Below are 27,639 nucleotides of genomic sequence, written 5' to 3' on the forward strand. Positions count from 1 at the left end.
CAAATTTTACTGCACACTAAGTGGCAAGTACCACCTCTCCTCTCAAGAGGGCAAGGACACCATGACAGATTATTACATGCTTTTCAAACCCATTTGGATATTGATTCTGGACATCAAGAGTTTACGTAGAAAGCTCTGGCTGATGCAGTGGCTCACACCTGTAATCTCAACACATTGGGAGGCTGAGGCAGGAAGCTTGCTTGAGCCCAGGAATTTGAGACCAGCCTAGGCAACATAGCAAGACCCTGTCTCTACAAAAAAAATTAAAAATTTGCTGGGTGCGATGGCGTGTGCCTGTAGTCCTAGGTATTCAGGAGGCTGAGGCGGGAGGATCGCTTGAGCACAGCAGGTCGAGGCTGCAGTGAGCCATGATCACGACACTGCACTCCAGTGTGAGCTACAGAGCAAGACCCTGTCTCCAAAAAGAAAAAGAAAAAAAAGAGCTTACATAGCAAGTTCAGAGAGTAAAAGATGATGCATTATCCAAATCTATTGGAACCCCGAGTTTCAGATCTGAGTACCAAGAGTTCAGACAGTGAGGGTTTAATCCAAAAGCAAGAGATTTCTGTAAGGCAGCTCCATGGAGCACAGAAGAGAGAGTAACCAAGACTTCCCAGAGGCAGGAATACTTGATGGAAGGAAAACTAGGAGTCTGCTGGCAATCCAGAGATGAGTGGCCCCTCAGGCACAGGCTCTGGCATGTGCAAAGATCTGGGGTACAGAGAGCCTTGCAAGCTCAGGGAACTACAAGTCAGTCTCTTTGGCTGGAGCATAAAGGAGAGGAGGAAGAATGCTTGGCAATGAGGGTCAGAGAGGTTAAGCAGCCCATTCAAGGGTCACACAGCAAACTTCTATTTAGCTGGGATTAGAACCCAGGCTCCTGACTGAGTTGGGGCTTGCTCGGATCATCGGGCTCAGTGGGTGGGCGGAGAGGCAGCAGGAGGCAGAAATGGTCAGTTCCAGGGAAGGGGGCAGGGTGTGGCTGGTTCAGCTGTGCTCATGTTGACCTTTGGCCTGGGGGGACACCTCTCCTCCCATGTCATTGTCAGTCTGCCTTCCGGGATGTTGGGTGAGGCCCTGAATGCTGGATGAGGTGCCAGCCTGTTCTGGCTATCTGCCCTCTGTACTGACTGGCACCTGGCCCAGTGCCCCAATCCAGCTGAGCTTATGCAGCTGATGACCCATTGACTTCTGCTGAAGTTCAAGGCTGGCACAGGTGCCCGGGCCTGCCAAGGCAAGAGACTCAGTTAGGGATAGTGTAGTCTGGGATGGTGCATTCAGCAGGAAGGAGCGCTGTGCTCGGGTCAAGTTCTGGGTTCTGGGTCTAGCCTGTCATGAGCATGTGTTGAACTCGGTTGAGCCACAAACCATCTCTTTGTCTACAAAACAGGAAGGCTGGGCCACATGACCTCTATGGTATTGGCAACTTCAGTCTTTTGGTCAGTGGTTCTCAAACTTTGGCGTGCATCAGAATCACCAGGAGGGCTGGTTAAAACCAGGTGGCCTGGCCTCACTCCCAAAGCTTCAGGTTCATGGGCCTAGGGTGAGGCCTGAGATTCTGCATTTTCAACAAGTCCCAAATGATGCTGATGCTACTGGTCTAGGGACCACACTTTGAGAATTACTGCTCTAGCAATCCTGGGTGCGCATTAGAATTACTTAGGGGAGCTTTAAACCGTGTGGTGACGAAACCCAACCCCAGAGCAATTAAATCAGCATCTCTGAATGGGGAGCCTGGGTTCTGATATCTTTTAAAAGCTCCTGTAGGTGATTCTAATGTGCCGCCAGCGTTAGGAACTGCTGTTCTAGAAAAGCAGCCTGACATATGCCTTTTTTCCTGTTGGAATAATTTCTCTTGGACCCCAGCTTAGCCTCTCATTAGCTGCCTGGTGGTGAATAGTCCCTGAACCTCAGTTTCCCCTTCTGTAGGTGGGGCTGTTAGGAGGACTAAATGAAACTCTGCCTCACTGTGTCTGTCCGTCTTTCCCTGTGTCCAAGGAGAGCTCGTATGTTTCTTCTGCTCTGAGACTGTTTGGCTGAACACAATTCAATAAGCATTTATTAAAAACTTACAATGTATGAGATGCTGCCGTTAATGATGTGGAAATACAAGGATGAATCAGGCTCGGTCCCCACTCAAAAGAGCTCACATGCTAATGGGGGTGACGAGGCATGTGTCCAAAATATGAGGAAGGATGTAACACTGGCTATTGAGGAAGTAATCATGGTGAAGGCCACTATGTGTGAAGAACTTCACAGTTTATTTTAATCCTCCCAGCAACTCCATGAGGCAGCTACTATTGTAACACCCACTTTTTTTTTTTTTTTTGAGACGGAGTCTCGCTCTGTCACCCAGGCTGGAGTGCAGTGGCATGATCGCCACTCACTGCCAACTCCGACCCCTGGGTTCACGCCATTCTCCTGCCTCAGCCTCCCATGTAACTGGGACTACAGGCACCCGCCACCGTGCCTGGCTAATTTTTTGTATTTTTAGTAGAGACGGGGTTTCACAGTGTTAGCCAAGATGGTCTCGATCTCCTGACCTCGTGATCCGCCCGTCTCAGCCTCCCAAAGTGCTGGGATTACAGGCGTGAGCCACTGCGCCCGGCTGTAACACCCACTTTTACAGGCCAAGAAACTGAGGCTTAAAGAGAGGACCAGTTACCCACAGCACAAGAGCCAGGCTTTGGTGCTGTGGAAACCCAGAAGAGGAGATTCACACCATTAGAAAGGCTGGGAGTAAGTTTTGTGGGGAGAGGTGTGGACACAGTGCTTTGAAGAATGTGTAGGAGTTTGATGTGTAAATATAGAGAAAAGGGTATCCCTGATAAGAAACCAGCATACACAAGCCCAGAGGAGGGAAAGCCTGGCTTCTTTAGAGACCTGGAAGTGATCTGATTTTGCTGGAATGTAGGTTGGGCGCAGGGCATGGTGGGAATCACGTCCTGGTTGGAGGCCTTGTATGCTAGGATAAGGAATTTAGATTTTTAGATTTTATGTCTTTTTTTTTTTTTTGAGACAGAGTCTTGCTCTGTCACCCAGGCTGGAGCACAGTGACACAATCTCAGCTCACTGCAACCTCTACCTCCTGGGTACAATCAATTCTCATGTCCCAGCCTCCCGAGTAGCTGGAATTACAGGCGCACGCCACCACACCTGGGTAATTTTTATATTTTTGATATAAAATTATTATATTTTATATTTTTAGTAATCGGATTTTGCCAACATAGGCCAGGCTTGTCTCAAACTATTGGCCTGAAGTGATTCTCCCATATTGGCCTCCCAAAGTGCTGGGATTATAGGCGTGAGCCACCATACCTGGCCCAAGATTTTATATCTTAAGCAATGGGGAGCCCTTGAAAATTCTTGAACAGGAGGTGGCAGTTTTAGAACAGGGTTAAAATGGTCACAGGTTATATGGGAGAGAGAGGGTGACAGGGAGCCCAGGGAACGAAGGGGGCGCTATGGCAAAGGATCTGATGGGGGATGGTGAGGCAAGTGGGCTGTGGGGAGCAGGGAAGGGGAAAATAGGCACATGTGGGCAGTGCACTGTTGCCACGCAAAGCTTCCTTGGGCATCAGGTGATCCCTTGTGTGTACTTGCTTATTGACTGAGGCATACCATACTGGGAGTGGGGGAGGGCAGGAGCAGAACACAGAGGCTGGGGTAAGTGGACCTCCCAGGCTTCTCACTCCATAAGCAGCTCCCCTCACGACAGTGATATGATCAGTGGGGTATGACCCATTCTGTTTTACAACTCTTTAGAATCTGGGAGCAATGGGTTCCTGGGCCGCCTGCCACATTTCCGTGATGGGGGTGGCAGAGCTGGCCCAGCGACCTGAGTCCTCCTGACCCCAGCCTTCCAGATGAAGCATGCCACCCTGCACACCTCCCACTGCCAAGTTCACTGCCAGCTCAAGGCTCACAGTCTGTGTGTGTCATGCCCAGCACAAATCCTCCTGGGCTGAAGCCAGTTCCCAGAGGCAAAGTCTGGATGTAGAAAATGTACCGGGCTGCGATCCTGCCACTTGCCACCAGGTGACTTTGGGCACATCCCCTTAGCCCCTCTGTGGCCTAAATTGGGGCATTAAACACAATCAGGTAGTACAGGTACTGCACCCTTCACCTCCACCTGCCCCATGCTCTCTGGTTAACTTTCCTGGAGAATCTCAAGATGTCACAGAGACAAGCAAAGCAAGTCACTTTCCATATTCAAAGTCCCAGGCCATTTTAGTACTTCTGTCATTCTGTGGACCCATCAATATTATACTCATTTTGGAGATGGCACAACCAGGACCCAGAGACTTTTCATGACTGGCCCAAGGTCAGACATCTAGGTAGTTACTGAGACAGAACTTGAATGCCAATCTTTCAGCCAATGGAGCTGGCCCCTCAGGTGCCCTCCCAGACCCCTGCTGCCTTTCATGAGATAGGGAGGCCAGGTCTGGGTTGGGGGTGAGGCTGGCAGACATCCCTGAGGTCCAGGGGTCTGGAACTGAGGGACACAGACACAGCATCGCATTCCTTTGCTGTATCACACAATGAGAACATTCTCTTTTAAGCCTCCTGATACGTGAAGGAGAAAGTCTCTGTTAGGTGCTAATGGGTATTTAACACCTCTCCAAATCTTGCCAATCTCCCTTTTTCACTGAGGGCACATCTCAAGCCTTGGCAGACCACAGTTTCCAGCTAGAATTTAATAACCTTGCTTTATTTTCACTGTGCTTATTTTAACTCTTACTTTCTATTTATGGCAAGTGATACTGGTTTCCCATTTAAGGCAGCGATATAATGATTCTCTAAAAAAAAATGTGTTTAAGGGGTGGGGAAAGTGGATCTGGTATTTTAAAAAATATATTAAGTAATAAGTGGTGTGGAGATATGGTGAGAAGGTACGATGTCTGGCCTAGGTCAAGCCCCTCATTTAAAGGTGGGAAGGGAGAATGCAGGCAGGAGAGGCAATGCTCAAGGCACCTGGTGTGTCCCTGGCGGCCGTGCTCTCTGCGACTCGCATGCCTCGAAGACCTCTGGCCACTAAGCCAAGGTGACTCCCCGCCCCCCTAGGCGACACGTGCATGGCCCATGTGCCAGTCTGCAGGGTCCCGTGGGCACCGTGACCTCGGGAGGGAGGCGGCGGCTGGGACAGACAGGTTGGACACCTGGGAGGGCACCCGGGGACTTCTGCGAAGAAGGAGGGCGCTGGAGCCGTGGCGCCCTCGGCCTGGCCAGGTGCAAGCCGCTGGGGACCCCGGCCGAGTGGGCAGGCGGCCGGACCCCATGCGGGTCACCTGCGGCCGGGAAGGGCGTGCGTGTGAGCGCGTGCGCAGACGTCAGCCTCCGAGGCCCGTGCCGCCTTCTGGGCAAGGTGCGCGCGCCCAGCGGCCCCGGTCCCACGCGCCGGGACACGCGGAACTGCAGACTGCGGCGCCCCTGAGGCTGCGAACGGGGTGGGCGGGGCCGGGCCGCGGGACCCGCCTCCCATTGGCCGGGCGCCGGGGCGGGGCGGGGCGCCGGGGTGGGGCGGGGCGAGCCGGCTCTGGAGAGCAGACGCTGGCGCTGGGCGGTGGGAGGCGCTGCTCGCTGGGGGCCGAAGGAGCAGGTGGGCGACGCTTGCAGGGGCGCGGGAGGGCGCCTCTGGTACCGCCATCAGGGGCCTGAGGTTCTGCCACCTTTCGGAGGGATCAGCGACCTCTTCGCCCTGCGGGTGACAGTGGGGCATCTGCCTGCGAGAGGGGGAAGGAGGGAGAACCCAGGGCCACACACAAAGTTCTCCTCATCTGCTGACAGGAGGAGGTGAAGGAGGAGGAGGAGTCGGGTTGGTGCTAACTTGGAGCTGCGAAACCTTGGGGCGGCGTTCAAGGCCCCCTCCCACACGCGCGCAGAGCAGAGCGGAGCGCCCTGCTCCTCCTCCAGCTGCTGGCGTCGCCGCGCCGGGAGAAAGAAGCCGTCCCTCCGGCGCGGGGAGAGCTGCACAGCCGCGGGCAGAGGAGGAGGCCGCGGCCGAGCCCCGCAGCCCGATATCCCCAATCCGAGCGACCTCCTTTGGGGCAGGCGGAGAAGGTGGCATAGGCGACCAGGAGGTTTCGCCCACCAGGGACACGCACCCACAGTCACCTCCAAAGGATCCCCCTCCCCGAGTCTCTACAGGCTGCTCCTTCATCACCGGAGTCGCCCCTACCTCTCCGCCCCCAACCCCAGAGCCCCAGGCGGGGACCCCCTGATCGGACGTCCCCAAGCCTCCGGGCACCTGGCTCAGCAGGAGGCTCCCGGCTCGGGGCAGGGCAGGGCCGGCGGCGGCGAGCCGGAGCCCGCCCCCTGCCCGGGCCCCGCCGAGCCCTCGGAGCCCACCCATGGGGCACCTGCCCCTTGCGCCTCCTTGCCCGGCCGCGCCCAGCCCGGCGTCCCGAGCCGCGCAGGGGAGGATCCCCGCGCAGTGACCCGGGAGTCACCACAGAGTCTGGGAGGCTCGGCGGCTGGAGCAGCAGGCGGCTCCCCGCAGCTCTCGGCGCTTCCAGGCAGCTCTCCCAGCCGTGCCAGAGGCCCGGCCCGCCATTCCCAGGTAGGAGACACCCCAGTAGAGCTGGGGATCTGGGGGAAGTGGAGCAGCCGGGAAGAAAGGGTAGAGGCTTGGAGGAGGAAAGCTCAGTGATTCCTTAGATGACCAGAGAAAGTGAAATTGATTGAGCACCTACTATGTGCCGGGATCGTCTGGCAACTTTACATACCTGGAGAAAATTAAATTCGTTGAGCACCTACTATATGTGTCAAACTGGGTGCTGTACCCTTTACTTATCCCAAGAAAGAAAGATTTATTGAGCTTCTACTATGTTCTAGTTTTGGTGCCAGAGGCTTTCCATTTAAAGAGCTAGAGTAATAGCCCATTTAAATAGGAGGAAACTGGGGCTTAAGGAAGACAGTCAACTTCCCCAAACACTCCTGTCCCCCTTCTGGAGCTGACTAAGGAAGATTAGAAGTGCCTTCCTTATCCAGAGTTCTTGAGCTTTTTCTGGGTTGGTGCTGAGTGAGTTTCCTGGACGATCCCCTTTCCAGGAGGGGTTTCCTGTAACTTAGCTGTCTTGGAGGGCCCAGAAGGCAGCTCTGGAGGCCTCTCTGTGCCCTCCCCTCCTCTTGTCCCCAGCACTGGGAGGATGACAGGGGATGTTGTCCAAGACCTCATGGAAGGTGGGAAGCCAGGCTGGGAGGGAGCAGCCAGGTCAGGAGCTGGTGACTCAGGCCTCCCATGGTGTCAGAGACAAGATGGGTTCCGTGCAAGACCTGCGCCTGCATTCCAGTCCAGCCTCACTGGGCAGTCCCACGGCTGCCAAGATAAAGTGCCACGAAGAAAAGAACCCAGCATGTGTTCAGTTTGCTGCGGCCCAGGAGCTGGGTCAGCCTCCAGACTTATTGGAAGCCCAGGGCCACACAGGGGGTTCATTTCTTACCATTAACAGAGGAATAACCTGAGCCCCAGGGAGCCAAGTCATTTGCCCAGGGCTGCGGGGCTGGTGAGAGGCAGAGCTGGCCTGCTGGAAGCGGATGCCTGCCTACCTTCTACCACCTGAGCTGCCAAGGGTGGTGGGGTTGGCTTTGCCAAGCCCCTGGACTCTCAGAGTGGCAGCTGGAGGCCAGTGACGGCAATGTGCGTGTCCAGAGAGGCTGAGTGTGCGCTGATGGAGGAGGCATGGGGGGGGTGGAGGAGGGGCAGTGCAGTGAAACAGGCTCTGGGGCATACACCAGGAGAACACGTCCAGACTCTTTTCCTGCTGCCTGTGCCTGTGTGACCCTTTCATCTTCCAGGCAGGCCCTGGGGAGAGGCTTAAGGGAGAAGACGTGTTCAATCCACAGGTGCACTTGCTCGGAGGTGGCTGGCAGGGTTGGGGGAGAATCCTGGGAGGTGCCTGTCCCCTTTCCGCTCCGCTGCCTGCAGGGAGAGAGGGAGTGAGAATATAATATGTCTCAGAGGTCATCCCCCAGCCTGACACCAGCTGAGGCTTCACTGAGACAGACAGTGTTTTGGAAAAGACCAATTTTGGCCGGGAGTGGGTTTTCATAGAGTTAAGAGCCCAGACTTTGGAGCCAAACAACCTGGTTCTGATCCCAGCCCAGCTAGTCATCTGCTGTGTCGACTGGGGCAGGTGACTTAACCTCTCTGAGCGTCAATGTCCCCATCAGTTAAGTGGGCTGATGGATGCCTTCCTGGCTGTGTTTACTGTGCCCCCAGGATCGCACCCCCTCATTTCTGCTCTGGAAACGTTCTGGCTTCCACCTGTCCTCAGAATGGCCCTGTGGTGGGGTCAGTAGTCACAGTATGTGCATTCGGTTACTTGTGTTGTTAGGGGGTCTCTGTTGAATTTCCTGCCTCTCGGCGCCTCGTCTCTCTGATTTCCTACTTCCCCTCTCTGATTCCCTGCCTCCTCTCTCTGACTTCCTGAAATCCATTCAGTCATTGATATTGGACTCCAAATTCCCAAAGGGCCCTTCGAACTCATCCCTGTCTGCTCCTCGCTGTGTGAGGTCAGCCTGGCTGAGGATGGAGAAGGGAGAACAGGCTGCAGAGGAGAGACGTGCCCACAAGGGTGCCCATGGTGCCATCTCTGGGGGAGGAGAGGGAAGAAAGATGTGGAGGCAGGAGGCAGAGCCCACAGAGGCACTGTCACCTGGCGTCCAGGTGTCCAGATGTCTCACACAGCCCCACATGGCTCAGGCCATGTGAAGAATCAGTCTTCTCTCAGAGATAAAAACCACAGAGGATTTTTTTCTCCTTTTTTGCCCTCCCTGATTCCCTGTCCCTTATTTCTGACTCCTTGCTTCTTCTATCTGTCACCTTGCCTCCTCTCTCTGACTCTTTGCCTCCTCTCTGACACCCTGCCTCCTCTTTCTGACTCCCTGCTTCCTCTCTCTGTCTCCCTCCCTCCTCTTTCTGACTCCCTGCTTCCCCTCTCTCTCACTGCCTCCTCTTTCTGACTCTCTGCCTCCTCTGTCTGACTACCTGCCTCCCCTCTCTGACTCCCTGCCTCCTCTCTCTGTCTCCCTGCCTCCTCTTTCTGATTCCCTGCCTATTTGACTCCCTGCCTCCTCTCTCTGACTCCCTGCCTCCTCTCTCTGACTCCCTGCCTCCTCTCTCTGATTCCCTGCCTCTTTGACCCTCTGCCTCTTCTCTCTGGCTCCCTGCCTCCTCTCTCTGATTTCCTGCCTCTTTGACTCCTTGCCACCTCTCTTTGAGTCCCTGCCTCCTCTCTCTGATTCCCTGCCTCCTCTCTCTGATTCCCTGCCTCTTTGACCCTCTGCCTCCTCTCTTTGACTCCTTGCCTCCTCTCTCTGATTCTCTGCCTCTTTGACTCCCTGCCTCCTCTCTCTGATTCTCTGCCTCTTTGACTCCTGCCTCCTCTCTCTGACTCCCTGAAGCTCATTAAGTCATTGCTATCAGCTCGTCTGTACCAAGCTCTGGGCTGGAGGCTGGGCAGGGCAGTGATGGAGACAAATACTATCCCTGGGAGCTTCTGGCCCCTTTCCCATCCTGTCTAGACAGAAGTGACCACCAGCAGAGTCAAGCTGTCTGCAGAGGGACTTGGGGAGGGGGCTGTCATGGGGTAGGGCTTCTTTCCCCCACAATCTCTGCTGAAGGCCCAGGCTGGCTAAGACAGCCTGGCAGAAACTGAGAAGGGCTCCCTGCTGTGGTCTGGCAGCCCTCTCTCCACCCTCCTCTCTCTCACTTCCTGCCTCCCACATGTATGCCCTGGGCACCTCATCAGGGCTGCCCTAGGGGAGGGCCCTCCTTAGCACAGACCCTGAGCCAGTCAGGTGGTTGAGGCAGAGGAAAGAAGGTCCCAGAGCGGGGCTTCAGGCAAACCCAAAGACAGAGCCATTTACCATTTGATGAATACACAGATCGTTTATTGAACCCCTGCTGTGTACATGGCATGGCAGTTTTGTGGGATAAATTCAAAGACAGCTTTAGGTGGGAGCGGGGTGGGGGACGTGGGGGTCTTAGGCTTGAACTACTGCCCAGGCTCCCTTATTAACCAGGTAGGCTAGTCACAGAGCCTTCTGAGCTCGGAGCAGACCACCTGGGATCAAACCTCTCCTCTCCTGGTTACTGGCTGTGCAACTGTAAGCAAGTAATTTAACCTCTCTGTGCCTCAGTTTCCTCATCTGTAAATTGGAGAATAACACCACCTGTTTTCTGGGGTTACTGAAGGGAGAAATAGGTTAACATGTGTGCAGCACTTAGAACACTCTGGCATATTTTAGCTGCAAAATAAATGCCAGCTATGATTATTTCTATACTTAGTGCGGGGCTTGGCACACTGCATGGGCTCAAGTGGCAGCAGTTGCCGTCCTTGTGGCTCCAGGCCTGGGGTCCGCTGTGTGCTGAGCTGGCTTATTGTGTGTGTCCCTTTGTGATTCATTCATCAAAGTCACATTGGTAGCTTAGAATTGACCATGGTGGGAGCATTTACGCCATGGAAATTGGCAAATACCACCAATCAGGACTTCTAACAAAGGTATTTTTGAGAGCCGGTTTCCTGCACAGAGGCTGGTAGTTGGGCAGGGTGAGCAGATCCAGATGTGTGCCAGGCACTCACATGCAGGCAACCTCTCCACCTCGAGTGGCCATCTCAGACCTTAGCATCATGATAGCCAGGAAGCGATGGTGTTGGAAAGCACCTTGGGTCAATGGACGAGGCACTCAAAGAAACCAACTTGAGGCATTCCGGGGTGGGGACTGAGTATGGGCACATACAGTTTTTTGTGTGAATTTAAAAACAATGCGTCTTCCTCTACACAAGATGCACCTCCCTCTGGGATGCAGCTCCCACCTCTGGGATGCAGCCCCCACTTGCCCACCAAGCCATGTGCCTTGTGCAGTGGCCAACCTGCACAACCTGTGGCAGCCTGAGGAGGACCGAGGGGATTGACATTTCAGCAGGCCTGTGCCCATCTGCAGTTCAGGAGCTGGAAAGCTCTCTGGAGACAGGAGGGATTCCTGCTAGGGTGGGGAGATCAGAGAGGCCTTCAGAGAGCAGGTGGCACTTGAGCCAGATCCTGAAACTTAAGGGGAGGAGGGTATTCTGCAGAGGGGTGGCATGAGCAAAGGATTGGAGGCTGATCTCAGCAGAGCTCAAACTAACTAGGGTGACTGGGGTCAGGGGTTCTGGGGTGAGGATTCTGGTGGGCACTGAGGTAGGAAAGGAAGGAGGGCTGGGCTGTAAAGAGCCTTTGGGATGAGCCTGGTGGAGCTGTGGGTTTGTTTATACAAGAGCTTGGATCCATGTTGGCCTCTTTCATGAGGTCAAGAGGCTCCCATAGAAAGCTCTGGGTTTGCCCCAGAACCATTAACCTTTGGAGTTGGGCGGGAAACTTGAGCCAGCCATGAGTTATTCCCCATTCCACATCCTCTACTCTGGGCCTCTGGGTCTCCTGGAGGCAAGTAAACATCTAGGGCCTGGGAGGCAAAAATATCAGGGCAGGCCATGGAGCGCAGGGAGCCCGCCAGATGCAGAGCACAGGTCTAAATGTGGGTGGCTGCAGGAGCAACCCCAGGCATCCAGCTTGGAGCATGCGGTGTGGACATAGCCTTCCCTTCTTCCCAAGAGGGCTGAATGACCACAGAACCCCCTCCTGCCTCAGGCTTAAGAAATGCATGCTAGTGCCTTCCCTGTGTCTTATCCTAGACTCACAGGCTCCTGGAAAGCCAGATGGATGAACCAGGGAAAGAATGGATTCTCACGATAGATACCATTTTTGAGATTTCACCACGTGCTGAGCCTTTTGCAACAACTCTATGACTTGGGCTCATTTTGTAGACGAGAAAAGTGGCTTCTAGAGAGGTTAAGCTACTTGCCCAAGGTCAGTAGCTAGAGGCAAGGCAAGGATTCAAATCCCAGTAGTCCGGTGCTTGCATAAACGAAAGGATGAATGAACGGACGGTAAGTGAGTGAGTGGATGAAGGAAGGAGTAAAGGAGAGAGGGCATGAATGAATGAGAGGGTAGAACTCCAAGGCCCCTTAGAACCTTGTCTGAGGTTCCCGTTTTACAGACAGAAAACTGAGACCTAGACAGAGGCCCTAGAGAGAAGGCCAAGACCTCTAACAAGAGGTGGCAGGGTCAGGTCGGGGGTCCCCTGACGTCTGCTTCTCTCGCTTTGTCACAGCCCCGAGCCATGATGAAGACTTTGTCCAGCGGGAACTGCACGCTCAGTGTGCCCGCCAAGAACTCATACCGTATGGTGGTGCTGGGCGCCTCTCGGGTGGGCAAGAGCTCCATTGTGTCTCGCTTTCTCAATGGGCGCTTCGAGGACCAGTACACACCCACCATCGAGGACTTCCACCGCAAGGTGTACAACATCCGCGGCGACATGTACCAGCTCGACATCCTGGATACCTCCGGCAACCACCCCTTCCCCGCCATGCGCAGGCTCTCCATCCTCACAGGTGAGGCCCACCGGTGCTTGGGCTGGGGTGGCAGGGCCGGGGCATGGGTGTGGAGTGTGCTGGGCACTTGGCAGTTTGCATAGTACTTGCATAGCCATCATCTGAGACAGGCATCATCCCTGCACAGTGAGGCTCAGAGAGGTTTTGCCACTTACTAGAACTAGTGATGGAATCAGGGGCCCTGATTCCATTCTGTTAGACTCCAGATCGATTACTCATGGCTGTGGGGGCCGCCTTTCAGATCAGGAGCTGATACCAGTGTGCCCCAGGGATATTCCTTTCTAGCGAACAGAATGATGCCCTGGCTGCTGCTTTCCTCCTCTGGGAGATGACCCACCAGAGCTCCGGGGCCCACAGTCAGTCCACGGGGCTCGGGTCTCCCACACCCCAGGCCTTTGCCACCTCCTAGAGAGGTAAGGGTAGGATCATGGCAGTGGTCAACAAAGGGAAGGGGGCTTGGTCATAGTAATAGTGACAGTGATGGCAGTAGATGACACTTATTAGAAGCTATGGGCCTGACCCTGTTCTTAGAGCTTGGCATGTAGTGTATTTTATTTTATTTTTTTGAGACGGAGTCTCACTCTGTCACCCAGGCTAGAGTACAGTGGCGCGATCTTAGCTCACTTCAACCTCCGCCTCCCAGGTTCAAGCGATTCTCCTGCCTTAGCCCCCCAAGTAGCTGGGACTACAGGCACGTGCCACCACTCCCGGCTAAGTTTTTGTCTTTTTAGTAGAGATGGGGTTTCACCATGTTAGCCAGGATGGTCTTGATCTCCTGACCTCGTGATCTGCCCACCTCGGCCTCCCAAAGTACTGGGATTACAAGTGTGAGCCCCCTCGTCCGGCATGTACTTATTTAACCCTCACAAATAGTTATTCATTCCCTTTTTACAAGTGGGGAAACTGAAGCCCAGAGAGGTTAAGTAACTCACTCCAATGGCAGCACAGCTCGAAAAGGCAGTCTGCTCTTGTGCTTTCAGACAAAGCCACACGGCAACCTCTCAGCCCTGCTGGGAGGGGTGAGGAGGGAAAGGGAGGTTGCAGGGGGGTGGGGCGGGGTGGGGAAGAAAGGGTGAGTGGAGCTGAGGGGCTGTGCCCTCGTTTACACTGCATTAACATGGTAACTAAGAGGACAAGTCCGGGACCCAGCACCTGGGTCTGAATCCTGGTTCTGCTGCTTCCCGGCTTTGTACCTCGAGGCAAGGGATTTTATCTCTTTGTGTCTCAGCATTCTCATGTAAAGTTGCATCACATCAACACTCATCCTAAAGGCACTGTGAGAATTAAATGAATTATTACGCATAAGGCGCTTGGTGAGCAGATAGTAAATGCACAATAAATCCCTGAGTCTTCTGTTGAGTCAGCATTTGGAGTGGGTCTACTCCCAGCCACACGATCATTTCCCAAGTCACTCCCCTCAAGTTGCTGAGCAGGGATAAGCGAAGGAGTGCGCAGGCAACTCTCTAGGCCTCATTAAGATAACCCCTCAACTGAGATACTTCTATACGGAGAAACCCATGCCATGCCCAGCCCTGCCGCCGCCTTGAGGCCAAGACTGAGGCTGCGGGGTGGCCCCTCCTTGAGTGCTTTCTCTTCCAGGCTGGCTTTTCAGAGCATCTGACCCAGACAGCAGTCAAGCTCCCCGCTCCACCCCGAGTTTTGGAGAAGGGGCATGTAGATAGGAGAGCCCTGGGTCGACCTGTGTTCGAATCCTCTCTGGGCCTCTTGGTTTAAATGTGTGAACAGAGGCACATGCATCCCGTCTGAGTCTGAGCCTCCCCAGCCACACAGTGGGCTTAACCTCATACCCTGCAGGGAGGCTGTGAGGACTGCAAGAAGGCTCCGTGACGGGTATTGCATTGGTGTCAGCCCTCTCAGCCTCGGGGAGGGGACTGGGTACCCACTGCTATGAATAAGGCTAATGACAGAGGGAAGGAGAGGGGAGATGTAGAGAGGAAGCACGTGCATATTTTCAGCATGAATTTTCAGTGACACAAGTAATACACAAACACACCCTCCTGTAAACGCTACAGATAAAGCTAATGCCCCTTTGACCCATGTCCCCAATGCCAGGCTCCTGCCCCTGCCCCGGAGGTGGCCACCCTGGCCGTCTGGCATGGAGCCTTCCGGGCCTCCGTGACTACATTGGCAATCGTATTTGTATTCCCACAATGGAGAGTATTTTTGTCTGTCTCTTTTTTACAGCGCATATCATTCTGAGTACATCTGTCTGATGCTTGTTTTTTTCACACACCAACCCATGCCTCATTTTCCAACCTGGTGGAACCTCATTTTTTCAACCTCATTTTCCTGCTGCTCAGGAAATTCTGAAAGCCATTAATTCCACCACCAGCTCTTCTTCCAGCTGCCAGACAGGCATCTCTGATGCTTGGCATCGCAGTCTCGCATTTGAATATGTCAAGGCCACGAGTCCTCAGGGGCCCCGGATTAGCCTAATGGGATGGGGTTTGGCAGCCCAAGAAGGAAGAGTTGCCAAGCTGATGCTGCCTTGCAAGTGCCTTTCAGAAGAGCCCACACTGCAGTTTCTTCCATCACCTCCCATCCATTCAGCCTGCCTTGGTGAACACTGTGTGCCAGGCCCTGGGGAGACTAGGATGAGTGGGTGATGGAACCCTCCCCTGTGCCTGAGCTCACTGTTTGGAGCACACCCTTGGCCTGGACACCATTCTGAATGTGCCATGTGCCATTAAGTGGGAGCAAATGATGTGCTCTGGGGGTGCAGAGGAAGGTGGCAGCCGTTCTGCCAGAAGCTGGAGCTGCTTGCTTCTCTTCTCGAGAACTTGGGCCAGTTGCTGATTCCTCTGGGCCTCAGTTTCCTCATCTGTGAGACAGGGATCTTGTCACACCACAAGGCTATCAAGAGTTTGAGCAAAAGTGGTTGGATGCAGTGGCTCAGGCCTGTAATTCCAGCACGTTGGGAGGCCGAGGTGGGTAGATCTCTTGAGGTCAGGAGTTTGAGACCAGCCTGGCTAACACAGTGAAACCCTGTCTCTACTAAAAATACAAAAAATTAGCCAGGGGTGGTGGTGGGTGCCTGTAATCCCAGTTACTCAGGAGGCTGAGGCAGGAGAATCGCTTGAACCCGGGAGGCGGAGGTTGCAGTGAGCTGAGATCATGCCATTGCACTCTAGGCTGGGCAACAAGAGTGAAACTCTGTCTAAAAAAAAAAAAAAAAGCCAGACGTGGTGACAGGCGCCTGAAATCCCAGCTGCTCCGGAGGCTGAGGCAGGAGAATCACTTAAATCCAGGAGGTGGAAGTTGCAGTGAGCCAAGATCACACCACTGCACTCCAGCCTGGGCCTCAGAGCAAGACTTCATCTCAAAAAAAAAAAAAAAAAGAAAGAAAAAAAAGAGTTTACGCAAAAGTGAGGAAGGTGCTTGTTAAGAGCTGGAAATCGGGATGGAGGCACCAGTCCAGACAGCCTCCTCACCTCCCCACCGTCTCCACAGCAGCCCCTGTTTCAGATTCACAACCCTGCCTTGAGTGAGGGGGTGAGTTATCCTGGAGGCAGTGTGGGCCTTGGAGGCCAGCACTCACTTTTTCATCCCATGATTTATTTGAGAAGCAGAGAGCATCCACCGGGTGTCAGGCACTAGTTAGGTGAGGACAGAATCAGGTAGAAGTCTCAGCCTAGCCACACGGAAGCTGTGTGATCTTGGACAGGCTGCATGCCCTTTCTGAGCCTCAGTTTGCTCACCTGTAATGCAAAGGTAACAAAATCTCCTTGACAGAGGCATAGTGAGGAATCAAGAGAACAATGGGCCTGGAGCACATACCCGGTGCTTGGCCCCCAGTAGGCCTTCATTCTCATCGTCACTGACACTTGAGGTCACTGAGCATGTACCACTGTCCATTCATTATCTTGCATAACTCTCAAAATTATCCTGCAAGGTAATATTTCATCTGCATGAAACAGACAGAGAAACTGAGGTTACAGAGGTTTCGTGATCTGCTCAAGTCTGCTGGCAGCTAAGTGGATGAGGCCAGATGCAAACTAGGCATTGAGCAAAACAGGCAGGCCACCTGCGCTCATAGAAATTATTATTATTATCTGAACACAGTCCACACAAATCACCCACCCCTCTCCAGCCCTGCAAGGAAATGTGAAGTGAGTTAACTGTATTTGAACCAAGTGGTCCACGTGTTAGCTATACGACTGTGAACAGGGGCTTCAACCCCCTCAGCCTCAGTTTCCTGCCCTGGAAAATGGGGAGAATAATCGCAGCTACCCCAAAGAGTCGCTGCGTAGGTTACGTCAGTTACGCCGCATAACTGCTTCAGGGCGCCTGTGACTCCCAGCTGTTAGGACTGGTGTTCTGTGGCCAGAGGAGGGCAGGGGTCGCACTGGCAGGTGAACTCACTGCCTGGGCTCTCTCCCTGCAGGGGATGTCTTCATCCTGGTGTTCAGCCTGGATAACCGGGAGTCCTTCGATGAGGTCAAGCGCCTCCAGAAGCAGATCCTGGAGGTCAAGTCCTGCCTGAAGAATAAGACCAAGGAGGCGGCGGAGCTGCCCATGGTCATCTGTGGCAACAAGAACGACCATGGCGAGCTTTGCCGCCAGGTGCCCACCACCGAGGCCGAGCTGCTGGTGTCCGGCGACGAGAACTGCGCCTACTTCGAGGTGTCGGCCAAGAAGAACACCAACGTGGACGAAATGTTCTACGTGCTCTTCAGCATGGCCAAACTACCGCACGAGATGAGCCCCGCCCTGCATCGCAAGATCTCTGTGCAGTACGGTGACGCCTTCCACCCCAGGCCCTTTTGCATGCGCCGCGTCAAGGAGATGGACGCCTATGGCATGGTCTCGCCCTTCGCCCGCCGCCCCAGCGTCAACAGTGACCTCAAGTATATCAAGGCCAAGGTCCTTCGGGAAGGCCAGGCCCGCGAGAGGGACAAGTGCACCATCCAGTGAGCGAGGGATGCTGGGGCGAGGCTTGGCCAGTGCCTTCAGGGAGGTGGCCCCAGATGCCCACTGTGCGCATCCCCCCGCCGAGGCCCCCGCAGCAGTCTTGTTCACAGACCTTAGGCACAGACTGGAGGCCCCCGGGCGCTGGCCTCCGCACATTCATCTGCCTTCTCACAGCTTTCCTGAGTCCCCTTGTCCACAGCTCCTTGGTGGTTTCAGCTCCTCAGTGGGAGGACACAGCTCTGCAGCCTCACACCTTCCTCTCCTGGGGTTGGAAGGAATGTTGATCCCAGAGGGGTGAAGATTGCTGCGTCATATGGAGCCTCCTGGGACAAGTCTCAGGATGCAAAGGACACGGAAGGCCAGATGAGAAAGGTCTCCTCTCCCCTGGCATAACACCCAGCTTGGTTTGGGTGGCAGCTGGGAGAACTTCTATCCCAGCCCTGCAACTCCTACCCTCTGGGTTAGCTGCCTCTGCACCCCCTCCCACCCCTAGCACACACACAAGTTGGCCCCCAGCTGCCCCTGACATTGAGCCAGTGGCGTCTGTGTGTTTGAAGGGGGCGTGGCACACCTCCTAGACCACGCCCACCTCCTAGACCACGTTCCTCAGCCTCCTCTCCCAGATCCCTCCGCCCCACAGTTGTGCTTTGTTGTGGTTGCAGCTGTTTTCGTGTCATGTATAGCAGTAGAAATGGAAATCATTGTACTGTAAAAGCCTAGTGACTCCCTCCTTGGCCAGGCCCTCACCCAGTTCAGATCCACGGCCTCCTCTGGGGACGCCTTCCTCCTCTACTCCCAAACAGGGTTTCCATGGCCTGTCTGCAACTAGACATTGACCTCCACCATTGAACTCCACGGTTTACAGACAATTGCACAAGCGTGGGGTGGACAGGCCAGGGCTGCTTTTTTTAATGCTCCCATTTCACAGAGGATACCACTGAGACTCGGAGGGGACATGATGAGCCCCAGGCCACAACCCTGTCCCCTAGCAAGTTCAGGGTACAGCTCCACCTAGAACCAGGCTGTCCTCTACTGTGCTCGTTCCTCAAGCATTTATTAAGCACCTACTGGGCGCTGGGTTCACTGTGTCCTAGGAAACCAAGAGGGTTCCCAGCCCTGGCCTCTGCCCGCCCCTGCTGCCCCACCACCTTCTGCACACACAGCGGTGGGGAGGCAGGGAGGAGCAGCTGGGACCCAGAACTGAGCCTGGGAGGGGTCCAACAGAAAAGCTCAGGGCAGGTCTTCTCCTTGTGCCTGGGATTGGGCTATGCTGGGTCCAACCATGTACTCAGGCATGGTGGGTTTGAACCCATAAACCAAAGGCCCTTGTCATCAGCTCTTAACAAGTATATTTTGTATTTTAATCTCTCTAAACATACGGAAGTTTTCAGGCCCTAAGGAACCTTAGTGATCCTATAATGGATCTTTCTGAGGTCCAGAGAGGGTTAGTAACGTCCCCCAGGTCACACAGCAAGTCTGTGGGTGGCAGAAGCAAGCTAGTGCTGGGCATTCAGTACCTACCACGATGTGCCCCCTCTCTTGATGCTTGGCCCCTGGGGCCTTCAGGGCTTTGGGACATCTTGTCCTCAACCCTCTCCCTAGATCAGTCTGTGAGGGTCCCTGTAGATATTGTGTACCCCATGCCAATGTATATACAAGTACACACAGATGTACACATGCTCCAGCCCCAGCTCTGCATACCTGCACCTGCATCTCAGCCTTGGCCCCTGCCTGCGTCTGTGCTGAACGCAGCAGCTCCAACCCTGCCTCTGTCCCCTTCCCCACCCCCTGCCTGAGCCCTCTGAGCAGACCAGGCACCTTGGCTGCACCAGTGTGTGGCCTGCTCTCTCCCAGGCACAGCCCCGCTGCCATGGATCTCCGTGTACACTATCAATAAAAGTGGGTTTGTTACAAAGCCGTGTCCTTGCCCATGTGTATTTTTCATATTTCCAAGAGGAAGTGTGCCCCCTCCCCGACCAAAGCTGGCCTTTCCTGCCCAAAACGCACCTGCTGAGTGCCCTGGCCCTGAGGGTCAGTACTGAGTCCACCTTCAAGTTTCAGTATCGGGGGAGGGGGATAAGACCCCCAGATGGAAGGTGATGCCCTCCTTCAGCTTGGTCCTCCTGGGTCCTCCAGGTTTGTGTACCGAGGTGTCTGTGTCCACACAGGAGGGGCCCCTGTGGACCATTAGCTCCAGGAGGTTCTCCGTGTCTTAGTTCTTCATGGTTCCTGTACAGCAGCAGTTTCACCTCCAGGGGACAGTTGGCAATCTCTGGAAACCTTTTCCAAGCCTGGGGCTGGGGCTGCTGCTCTCACCTGGTGGGTGGAGGCCAGGAACACCGTTCAGTATCCTCCAGTGCACAGGTCACCCCTCCACTTCACCCCACTGAGAATTATCTGGCCTCAAATGCTGAGCGTGGGCAGCCTTACTTAGACTCAACCTGGGGGCCAGGACACGGCCCCCACCCGCGTGTGGTGGATTTGCTGGACCACATTCTGGACGGAACCCAGTACACACGGGGCTCACGGCATGAGCCCTCCTGTGAAGTAAGACAGGATGTGGGTGGGGATGGCAAGTGGAGGCTGAGGAAGAAGGTCTGGGTCCTGACCAACACTGAACGTACCCCCGGGAATGAGAGGTTTCCCTGGACAGAGGGAAAGGAGAAAGTCAGTGAGTGTTCACTGTGCGTTTTACCAGGCGGGTCTCACGCCATCCTATCACCCAGCCCTGAAGGAAGCCCACTCATGTTCACCCCATCTGAGCATTTAGGTTCAGAGAGCTCCATATCTTGTCCAAGATGGCACAGCTGGTGAAGTGGCAGATCAGGGATTCAACACCAGAGGCTGTCTGATCTCTGTCTGGCTGAAGAAAGAGTTTGCATCCGGGAGGTGGAAACAGTCTGTTCTTTTGATCAGCAAATGCCACCAGCAGGATCAGGGAGCCAGGCCCTAAAGGAGGTTGAGAGACAGTCAGTATAAGGTCCACTGGGAACCACATTGTCCATTGGGAAGCCACAACCTCTGCACAGACATTCACAAAACAAACAGAGCCAGGCAGTGGTGGAGGCAAGACCACGCAAGTCCGTGGTGTGGGGAGCTGGAGAACTCACAGCCTCTGCCTACCTGGGGGCCCCACTCCCAGCCTCTGCATATCTGGGGGCCCTGCTTTCAGCCTCTGCCTACCTCGGGGATCCTGCTTCTAGTCTCTGCCTACCTGGGGGCTTGGCTCCTAACCTCTGCCTACCTGGGGGCCCGTCTCCCAGCTTCTGATAATCTAGCAGCCCAGCTCCCCTCCGATCCTTTGCCCACACCAGCCACAGAAGGTCAGTGTGGGAGGCATGTCCCTCGGACACTTTCTAGATCCTGGTTCTCATACGCACGAAGCATGGAGGCAAACGCTCCTTTCTTCATGGCGGTCAGCGATGCACCATAACAAGGGCGCTGGTGCACAGAGCCAGGCATCCACAGTGTCCTGCTGGAGTTCAGCCCGCCGCTGCCACTCCCTTTCTCTATGTGGGTCTGCAAATAAGTCTCGTCCCCTCCCAGGCCTCCTTTTCTTCATGAGTAAATGAGAGGCGGGAGGAAGGCATCAGGACCGGATACACACCAACAGCCTCTCGCAGTCCTGATGGTCTCTGCTAGAAGGAATTGATATTCCTATTGCATAACTCACAGCATTGCAATCATCACCAAACAGAACATGCTCACCCCAGCTCCAGCTCTAGCCCCACTCCTTGTTCCCTGCATCCCACAGTCCTTGCCCTGGAATGGGGTTAACAGTGACAGACTGCCATAGAGGAGAAAGACACGTGTCTTCTTAGCCCTGGGACAGCGGGTAGGATAAGATTGTAGGAAAATTCCCTTCACAGTGAGACCATTTAGAACCAAGCCCAGGATAGCCGGCTAATCCCCCGAACCTAGGAAGGGAGCATTGAGATTATGATTTCAAAGAATTCTGTGCTGTGAACTCTAAGTATTTGTTCTGTTCCGCCTCCCTGAACCTGTCACTTACTCGAAAGAAAAACTTCAGTCTGCGTCATGGTTTGGTGGGGGCTGATGGGAGGCCTGCCAGGGGCTCAGCAGTGAAGGCTGCCGGGAATGGGGGAAGGGAAAGGAGTCGACCTTTGTGAAGACCTTACTCTGTGCCAAGCACCTTGCTGAGTTTTTTACCTGCATCCTCTCATTGGATCCTCACGGCAGAGCTAGCTGGAATCCCTTTTTGGATAAGAGGGAATGGAGTTCAGAGAGGTTAAGTCACTTGTCCAAAGTTGCACAGCCAGGAAGGAGCAGAGCTGGATGAGAAATCATGTCTGATTCCAAAGCACATTTTTGTCTCCAGGGCTTTTAAAACTGAGCCAGCTGAGGGATTGTTCTCTAGCGGGAGAGTCCAGTGAGTTGGGGTACAGTGTCTGGATGTGGTTCAGGGAACTCAGAAAATGGGGTGCTCTTCTGCTCACAATAAAAGGCTGAGCTGCTGTCACAAGAGAAGAACCCAACTTATTTTTCATGGTGAAGTCACTCTGCTCCACCTGGTTTCTTCAGTCTTCAGGTTCTTCCATCTCTAGGACCTTGTCACCATCTGCACAGTTGAAGCCACTGCAACATTCAGGTTCAGCTGAAGGGATAGGGGGAAAGAGTGTGGAAGAGGTACACCTGCTGTTTTCAGGGCCACGGACTTATCACTTCCACTTTCTAGCAATGGCAAGAGCCCAGCCATGTGACTGTACCTACCTGTGAGAAGGCCTGAGAGATGCAGTCCTTTGCTAGGTGGCCCCATGCCCAGCAGTGACTCCATTGTGGAAAAGAAGAGGGATCTGGTTGACCAGTCAGTTATCTCCAAGCAGCTACCCTAATGCAATGGACCAGCCTTGGGACACCACGGGCGGTCTGACTTCAAACAAGCTCCACTTAGCAGATGAAATCAGAAAGCAGCTCTAGGCTCCCAAGGCTGCTTTAAATTGGCTCTGAGCATGCCAGGCGCGGTGGCTCATGCCTGTAATCCCAGCACCTTGGGAGGCTGAGGCAGGTGGATCGAGCCCAGCCTGACCAACATGGAGAAACCTTGTCGCTACTAAAAATACAAAATTAACCAAGCATGGTGGTGCATGCCTGTAATCCTAGCTACTTGGGAGGCTTAAGGCAGGAGAATCGCTTGAACCTGGGAGGTGGAGGTTGCAATAAGCCGAGATCATGCCATTGTACTCTAGCCTGGGCAACAAGAGCGAAACTTCATCTCAAAAATAAATAAATAAAAATTAAAATAATTGACTCTGAGCACTTAGTCACATCCAACCCCCATCCCCAGATGAAAACTTGGACTATCCCATGATTTTTCCCATCGATCTTGAAAAACAGAATATAAAGGCCAGGCGCGGTGGCTCAAGCCTGTAATCCCAGCACTTTGGGAGGCCGAGACGGGTGGATCACAAGGTCAGGAGTTCGAGACCATCCTGGCTAACACGGTGAAACCCCGTCTCTACTAAAAATACAAAAAACTAGCCGGGCAAGGTGGCGGGTGCCTGTAGTCCCAGCTCCTCAGGAGGCTGAGGCAGGAGAATGGTGTAAACCCGGGAGGTGGAGCTTGCAGTGAGCTGAGATCCAGCCACTGCACTCCAGCATGGGCGACAGAGTGAGACTCCGTCTCAAAAAAAAAAAAAAAAAAGAGAGATAAACAGAATATACCATAGGCACTTTAACCAATAAGTACAGTCTCAACTAAAATTCCTTGGCCAGTGTGATCATCAAATTTCCAGTCTTCATTCTAAAGAGCCTCCCTCCCTCCCCTAGCAGTGGTCTACTGCACACAAAAAGCTGGAGACTCGGGAAGAGAAGGGTGGACAGTTCACTTTTCTCACTCGCCTTCTCTCTCTTTAGCTATTTCTGGCTCCTCTCTCCTCCATTCTTGGGAGGTGGGTTTGGGGGTGGAGGGAGAAGAGGCTGAGAACGGGTGGAGGGAGAAGAGCAGGGAGGTTCTTCCTTGCCTAGTTACTACGGCACTTTGGGAAGATGGTGTCATACTCCAAGTATGGCCAATGGTTAACGATAGCATTAAAATCTCGTGGGTTATTTTGGAGATTGTTCCCTGCTGTCACTAGGAACCTGTCATCTACAGAGGCCTCTATGCAGTTCTATGCATCCCTATCTTCCAGGTGTACCTCTTCCACACTCTCTTCCCCTATCCCTTTGACTGAACCTGAATGTGGCAGTGGCTTCAACCAGGCAGATGGAGACAAGGTCCTAGAGATGGAGGAACCTGAAGACAGAAGAAAACTAGGTTAGTTGCTTAGTACCTCTGCAGCCCCAAGGAATCTTCTGACACCTTTTGATTCTCTGTGCAGAGGCTTTTTGCCTCTCTGGGGTGTTCTACTGGACAGGGCCTGAGGCACCGCCATGCCTGCTTCCTGTTGTGGTCAGTCCACATTTGGCGCATATGAAACTCACACCCTCTACCCCAATCAACTCTAGAAGTGTAAGTTGTTCTGAGTTTACTGGGATCTTTAGCATCTAACCCAGCCAGTCTGTCACACATGAGATTTATCAGGCAGAGGACAGTGGCCCACAGAGCCACTCCACTCATGGAAACATGTCTAGCTCTTTAGGCCTGAGCTAAGGGCAGTCCCTTTCACAGCATACTATAGTGTGCAACAGCGATTCTCTTTCGCAGGAAATCTTCTTCCTGCTGACTATTGTATATCTTTGACAAACGTGAGAAGTACAAGAGTCAAGGAGCCGGTTCTTGGCCAAATGCTTTGCAAATTTTGCTCTTGGTTTGACATCTTACTTTGGAATCTGAGGTCAACCTTCTTAAAGTGTCAGCCAAAATGAAGAGGCCACAGTCATCCACCAGATAAAGGGGTCTGGGGGATGCCACCCACAGAGGGACCCCTACCTCATCTAGGAAGAGGAACACTGAGCAGGAAAGCGAGTTAGAGAGTTCAGGATTGAACTTACCCAGGTATCCTAGGTGCACACCTAAATGTGCCCCTCAATAAGAGAGGCAGAACGTTTGACTTGTTCATAACATAGACTCTGGTCTAAGGATGCCTGAGTTCAAATTTCACGTCTGCCATTTGCTCATCTGCTAAAAGGCAAATGACTTTTTGTATTGGTCAGCTATTGCTGCAATAGTGCTGTGTAACAAACCACCCCAAAATTCAGTAGTTCTCAACAAGCATTTCTTCTTAGGTTTACAGGTCCCTAGGTCAATTGCAGTTTGAGTGGACTAGGCTGAATATAACCTCAGTACTGGTCTTGTCTTTATTTACATTTTTGACATTTTGTTCATTATAGATTTTCTGCATTAATTTTTCTTTAAAAAATATTACATAAGTCTGTGAACTATGGCTCCCACCTGTAAACCCAGCACTTTGGGAAGCCGAGGCAGGAGGATTGCTTGAGGCCAGGCGTTTGAGACCAGCCTAAGCAACATGAAGAAACCCCATCTCTACAAAAACTATAAAAAAATTAGCCAAGTGTGGTGGCACATGCCTGTGGTCCCAGCTACTCAGGAGGCTGAGATGGGGGAATCACTTGAGTTCAGGAGGTTGAGGTTGCAGTGAGCCATGGTCAGGCCACTGCACTCCAGCCTAGGCAACAGAGTAAGACCCTGTCTCAAAAAATTTTATGTAGATATATATAAATGATAGCATTAAATATTGTTAATTTATAATGATAATATATAAATAATAAATAAATATAATTATAATAATTATAATATAAATTAATACAATATATTATATATTATAAAAATTATAATAGGCCGGGCGCGGTGGCTCAAGCCTGTAATCCCAGCACTTTGGGAGGCCGAAACGGGTGGATCGCAAGGTCAGGAGATCGAGACCATCCTGGCTAACACGGCGAAACCCCGTCTCTACTAAAAAATACAAAAAAAAAAAAAAACTAGCCAGGCGAGTTGGCGGGCGCCTGTAGTCCCAGCTACTCGGGAGGCTGAGGCAGGAGAATGGATTGAACCCGGGAGGCGGAGCTTGCAGTGAGCTGAGATCCGGCCACTGCACTCCAGCCTGGGCGACAGAGCGAGACTCCGTCTCAAAAAAAAAAAAAAAAAAAATTATAATAAATAGAATATTAATGATAGCATGATATATATATATATAATATGAAAATGTTATTTACCTTGATTCTTGGGGGTTTGGGGGAGTGAGAGGGCATCTGAAATGTTGTGCTTAAGATAATCGCCTCACTTGCCTCACCCTAGTTCTGGCCCTGGCTCCTCCGTATCTTCTCCATGACTCAGCATCCTCATTTGTAAAATAGGAATAATTACACCACCTCATTGGATGGTTATGAGAACTAAATGACTTAATACTTGTGAAACATTTAGAACGGTGCCTGGCACATAATAAGCACTGGCCATAATTACTTCTGTGCCACTGAGGCTCCTTGCAGGTCCACCTGGGGGTGAGCAGCACTCCCCCTGGGGCCCCCGCCCTGGTCAGCATGGGCTCTGACAGTGTGCCTTTTGTTAGAACACACCTCATTCTCTGAGCCTCCATTTCTTCATCCTGGAATCTCAGTGAGGACCACACAAGGTGTACATCAAAGCACTTGGCGATTTGTCATATGGGGTACAGACGTTGGCCATCAGGATCATTTGACACACGTTCACTATCGGGTTTTAAGACACTGCCCCTACATTCTGTGGTGTGCCTCCCACCAAGAGGCGGAGTCTGTACCCCTCCCCTTGATCAGGGTGAGATGCCGATTGCTTTGACCAATGGTGTTCACTGGAGTAATGCCCTGTGACTTCTAGGGCCAGGTCAGAAGAGGTTACACAGCTCTGCCTGGTTTTCTAAGGGTGTTCTGTCACTGTCAGGATGCTCCTGCTAAGAACCCCGCTGCTGTGCTGTGAGAAGCTCATTTCATGAGGAGAGGCCGTGTGGGGGTGCTCAGGACACAGTCCCAGCTGCATCCAGCCCGAAGGCCAGGCACAGTGGTGCAGGAGCCTCCAGCCCCAGCCATGGGTGTCCTCTAGGCACAGCAGAGCAGAGATTAGCCATTCCTGATGTGCGTGGGCCAAATTCCTGACTACAGAATCTAACAGCAGGATAAAGTGGTTGTTTTATGCTACTAAATTTGGGGTGGTTAGGCAGCAACATATTCAGAACATTCACGAAAGCCTTCTTCATTGTCAGAATCTCAGGAGACAGAAATGAATTAGTCTCTGCTCCACAAAGAACCAAAAAGCAGCCCCTGAACTGTCCATTGCAATATAATCTGTCCATGCTATAACAGGTGCTGTGGAAGCTCGAGGAGGAGCCTCTAACTGAGCCAGGGTGAGGTTCTGGACCAACCTCCCTGGTTGGGGAGATGATACTGGAGTTGAATATAACAGATTCATAAAGGCTAACTAGAAGAATGAGGATGTTTCTAAATGGAATGTGCAAGGGACTGGAGGCAAGACAGTGCCTACTGGAAGTTCAATGTAGCTGGAGCACAGAAGGAAAAAGCCTACTGGTCCTTGAAATACTGGAGATATCCAGCTGCCACAGGACCTTTGCACATGCTGTTCTCTCTTCCTGGAACGTGCTTCCTTTAGGGACCGTGCTGGCTTACTTGCTCACTTCATTCCTATTGCAGCTCAATGTCACCTACTCAGTGAAGCCTTCCCTGACCTCTCTACTGAAAATTCCTCCCTAATCCATCTTTCTCCCCACTCCCCTGCCTTCTCTTTCCTCACAGTATTGATCATCACTTGACTGTTTTGGGGTTTTTTTGGGTTTTTTTCACTCTTGTTATCCAAGCTGGAGTACAGTGGTGCAATGTCAGCTCACTGCAACCTCTGTCTCCCAGGTTCAAGTGATTCTCCAGCCTCGCCTCCCGAGTAGCTGGGATTACAGGCATGCACCACTACGCCCAGCTAATTTTTTTATTTTTAATAGAGACAGGGTCTCACTATGTTGGCCAGGCTGGTCTCGAACTCCTGACCTCAGGTGATCCACCCGCCTTGTCCTCTCAAAGTGCTGGGATTACGGGCATGAGCCACTGTGCCTGGCTAATCACTTGACTTCTTATAATGTGCTTATGATACGTTTCTTCTGCTAAAATGTGAATTACAGAAAACTAAGACACACTTCTCCCAGCATAGCGTAGTGCCTGGCAGACAGTAGGTCTTGGATAAATATATCAGGACTTGGACGGATGAATGAAGGAAGAGGCATGATCAGATACACCTTTTGGAAGCCCCCTCTGGCTGCAGGGAGTGGGTTGGAAGGGTGTTTGAAAGGAGGCCGGGAGAGGGGATTTCAGCTATCCA

General features: G+C 53.0%; 1 protein-coding gene and 1 long non-coding RNA gene across 4 annotated transcripts in view; one reads left to right on the top strand and one right to left on the bottom strand.

Moving 5' to 3' along the window:
- Positions 1-5,551: 5,551 nt before the first annotated feature.
- On the top strand, positions 5,552-19,281 carry RASD2 (RASD family member 2). Of its 2 annotated transcripts, none has more exons than XM_033232770.1 (3): positions 5,552-5,599; positions 12,155-12,434; positions 16,840-19,281. In XM_033232770.1, exons 2-3 carry the CDS (start codon positions 12,164-12,166, stop codon positions 17,367-17,369), a joined length of 801 nt encoding a protein of 266 aa, XP_033088661.1. In that variant the 5' UTR covers positions 5,552-5,599; positions 12,155-12,163; the 3' UTR covers positions 17,370-19,281. The 2 variants fall into 2 exon arrangements, with proteins under 2 accessions (XP_033088661.1, XP_033088660.1); XM_033232769.1 differs by lacking the exon at positions 5,552-5,599 and adding an exon at positions 5,611-6,559.
- A 128-nt stretch (positions 19,282-19,409) lies between these two features.
- LOC117095939 overlaps positions 19,410-27,639 on the bottom strand; it is a 35,735-nt gene continuing 27,505 nt past the window's right edge. For both annotated transcript variants that reach the window (XR_004442253.1, XR_004442251.1), the window contains exon 3: positions 19,410-20,315. This is a non-coding gene — a long non-coding RNA (uncharacterized LOC117095939). The remainder of the gene's footprint in view (positions 20,316-27,639) is intronic.

This window comes from Trachypithecus francoisi, unplaced genomic scaffold (assembly GCF_009764315.1).
Source record: "Trachypithecus francoisi isolate TF-2019V2 unplaced genomic scaffold, Tfra_2.0 Lachesis_group14, whole genome shotgun sequence".
Classification (NCBI taxonomy): Eukaryota; Metazoa; Chordata; class Mammalia; order Primates; family Cercopithecidae; genus Trachypithecus; species Trachypithecus francoisi.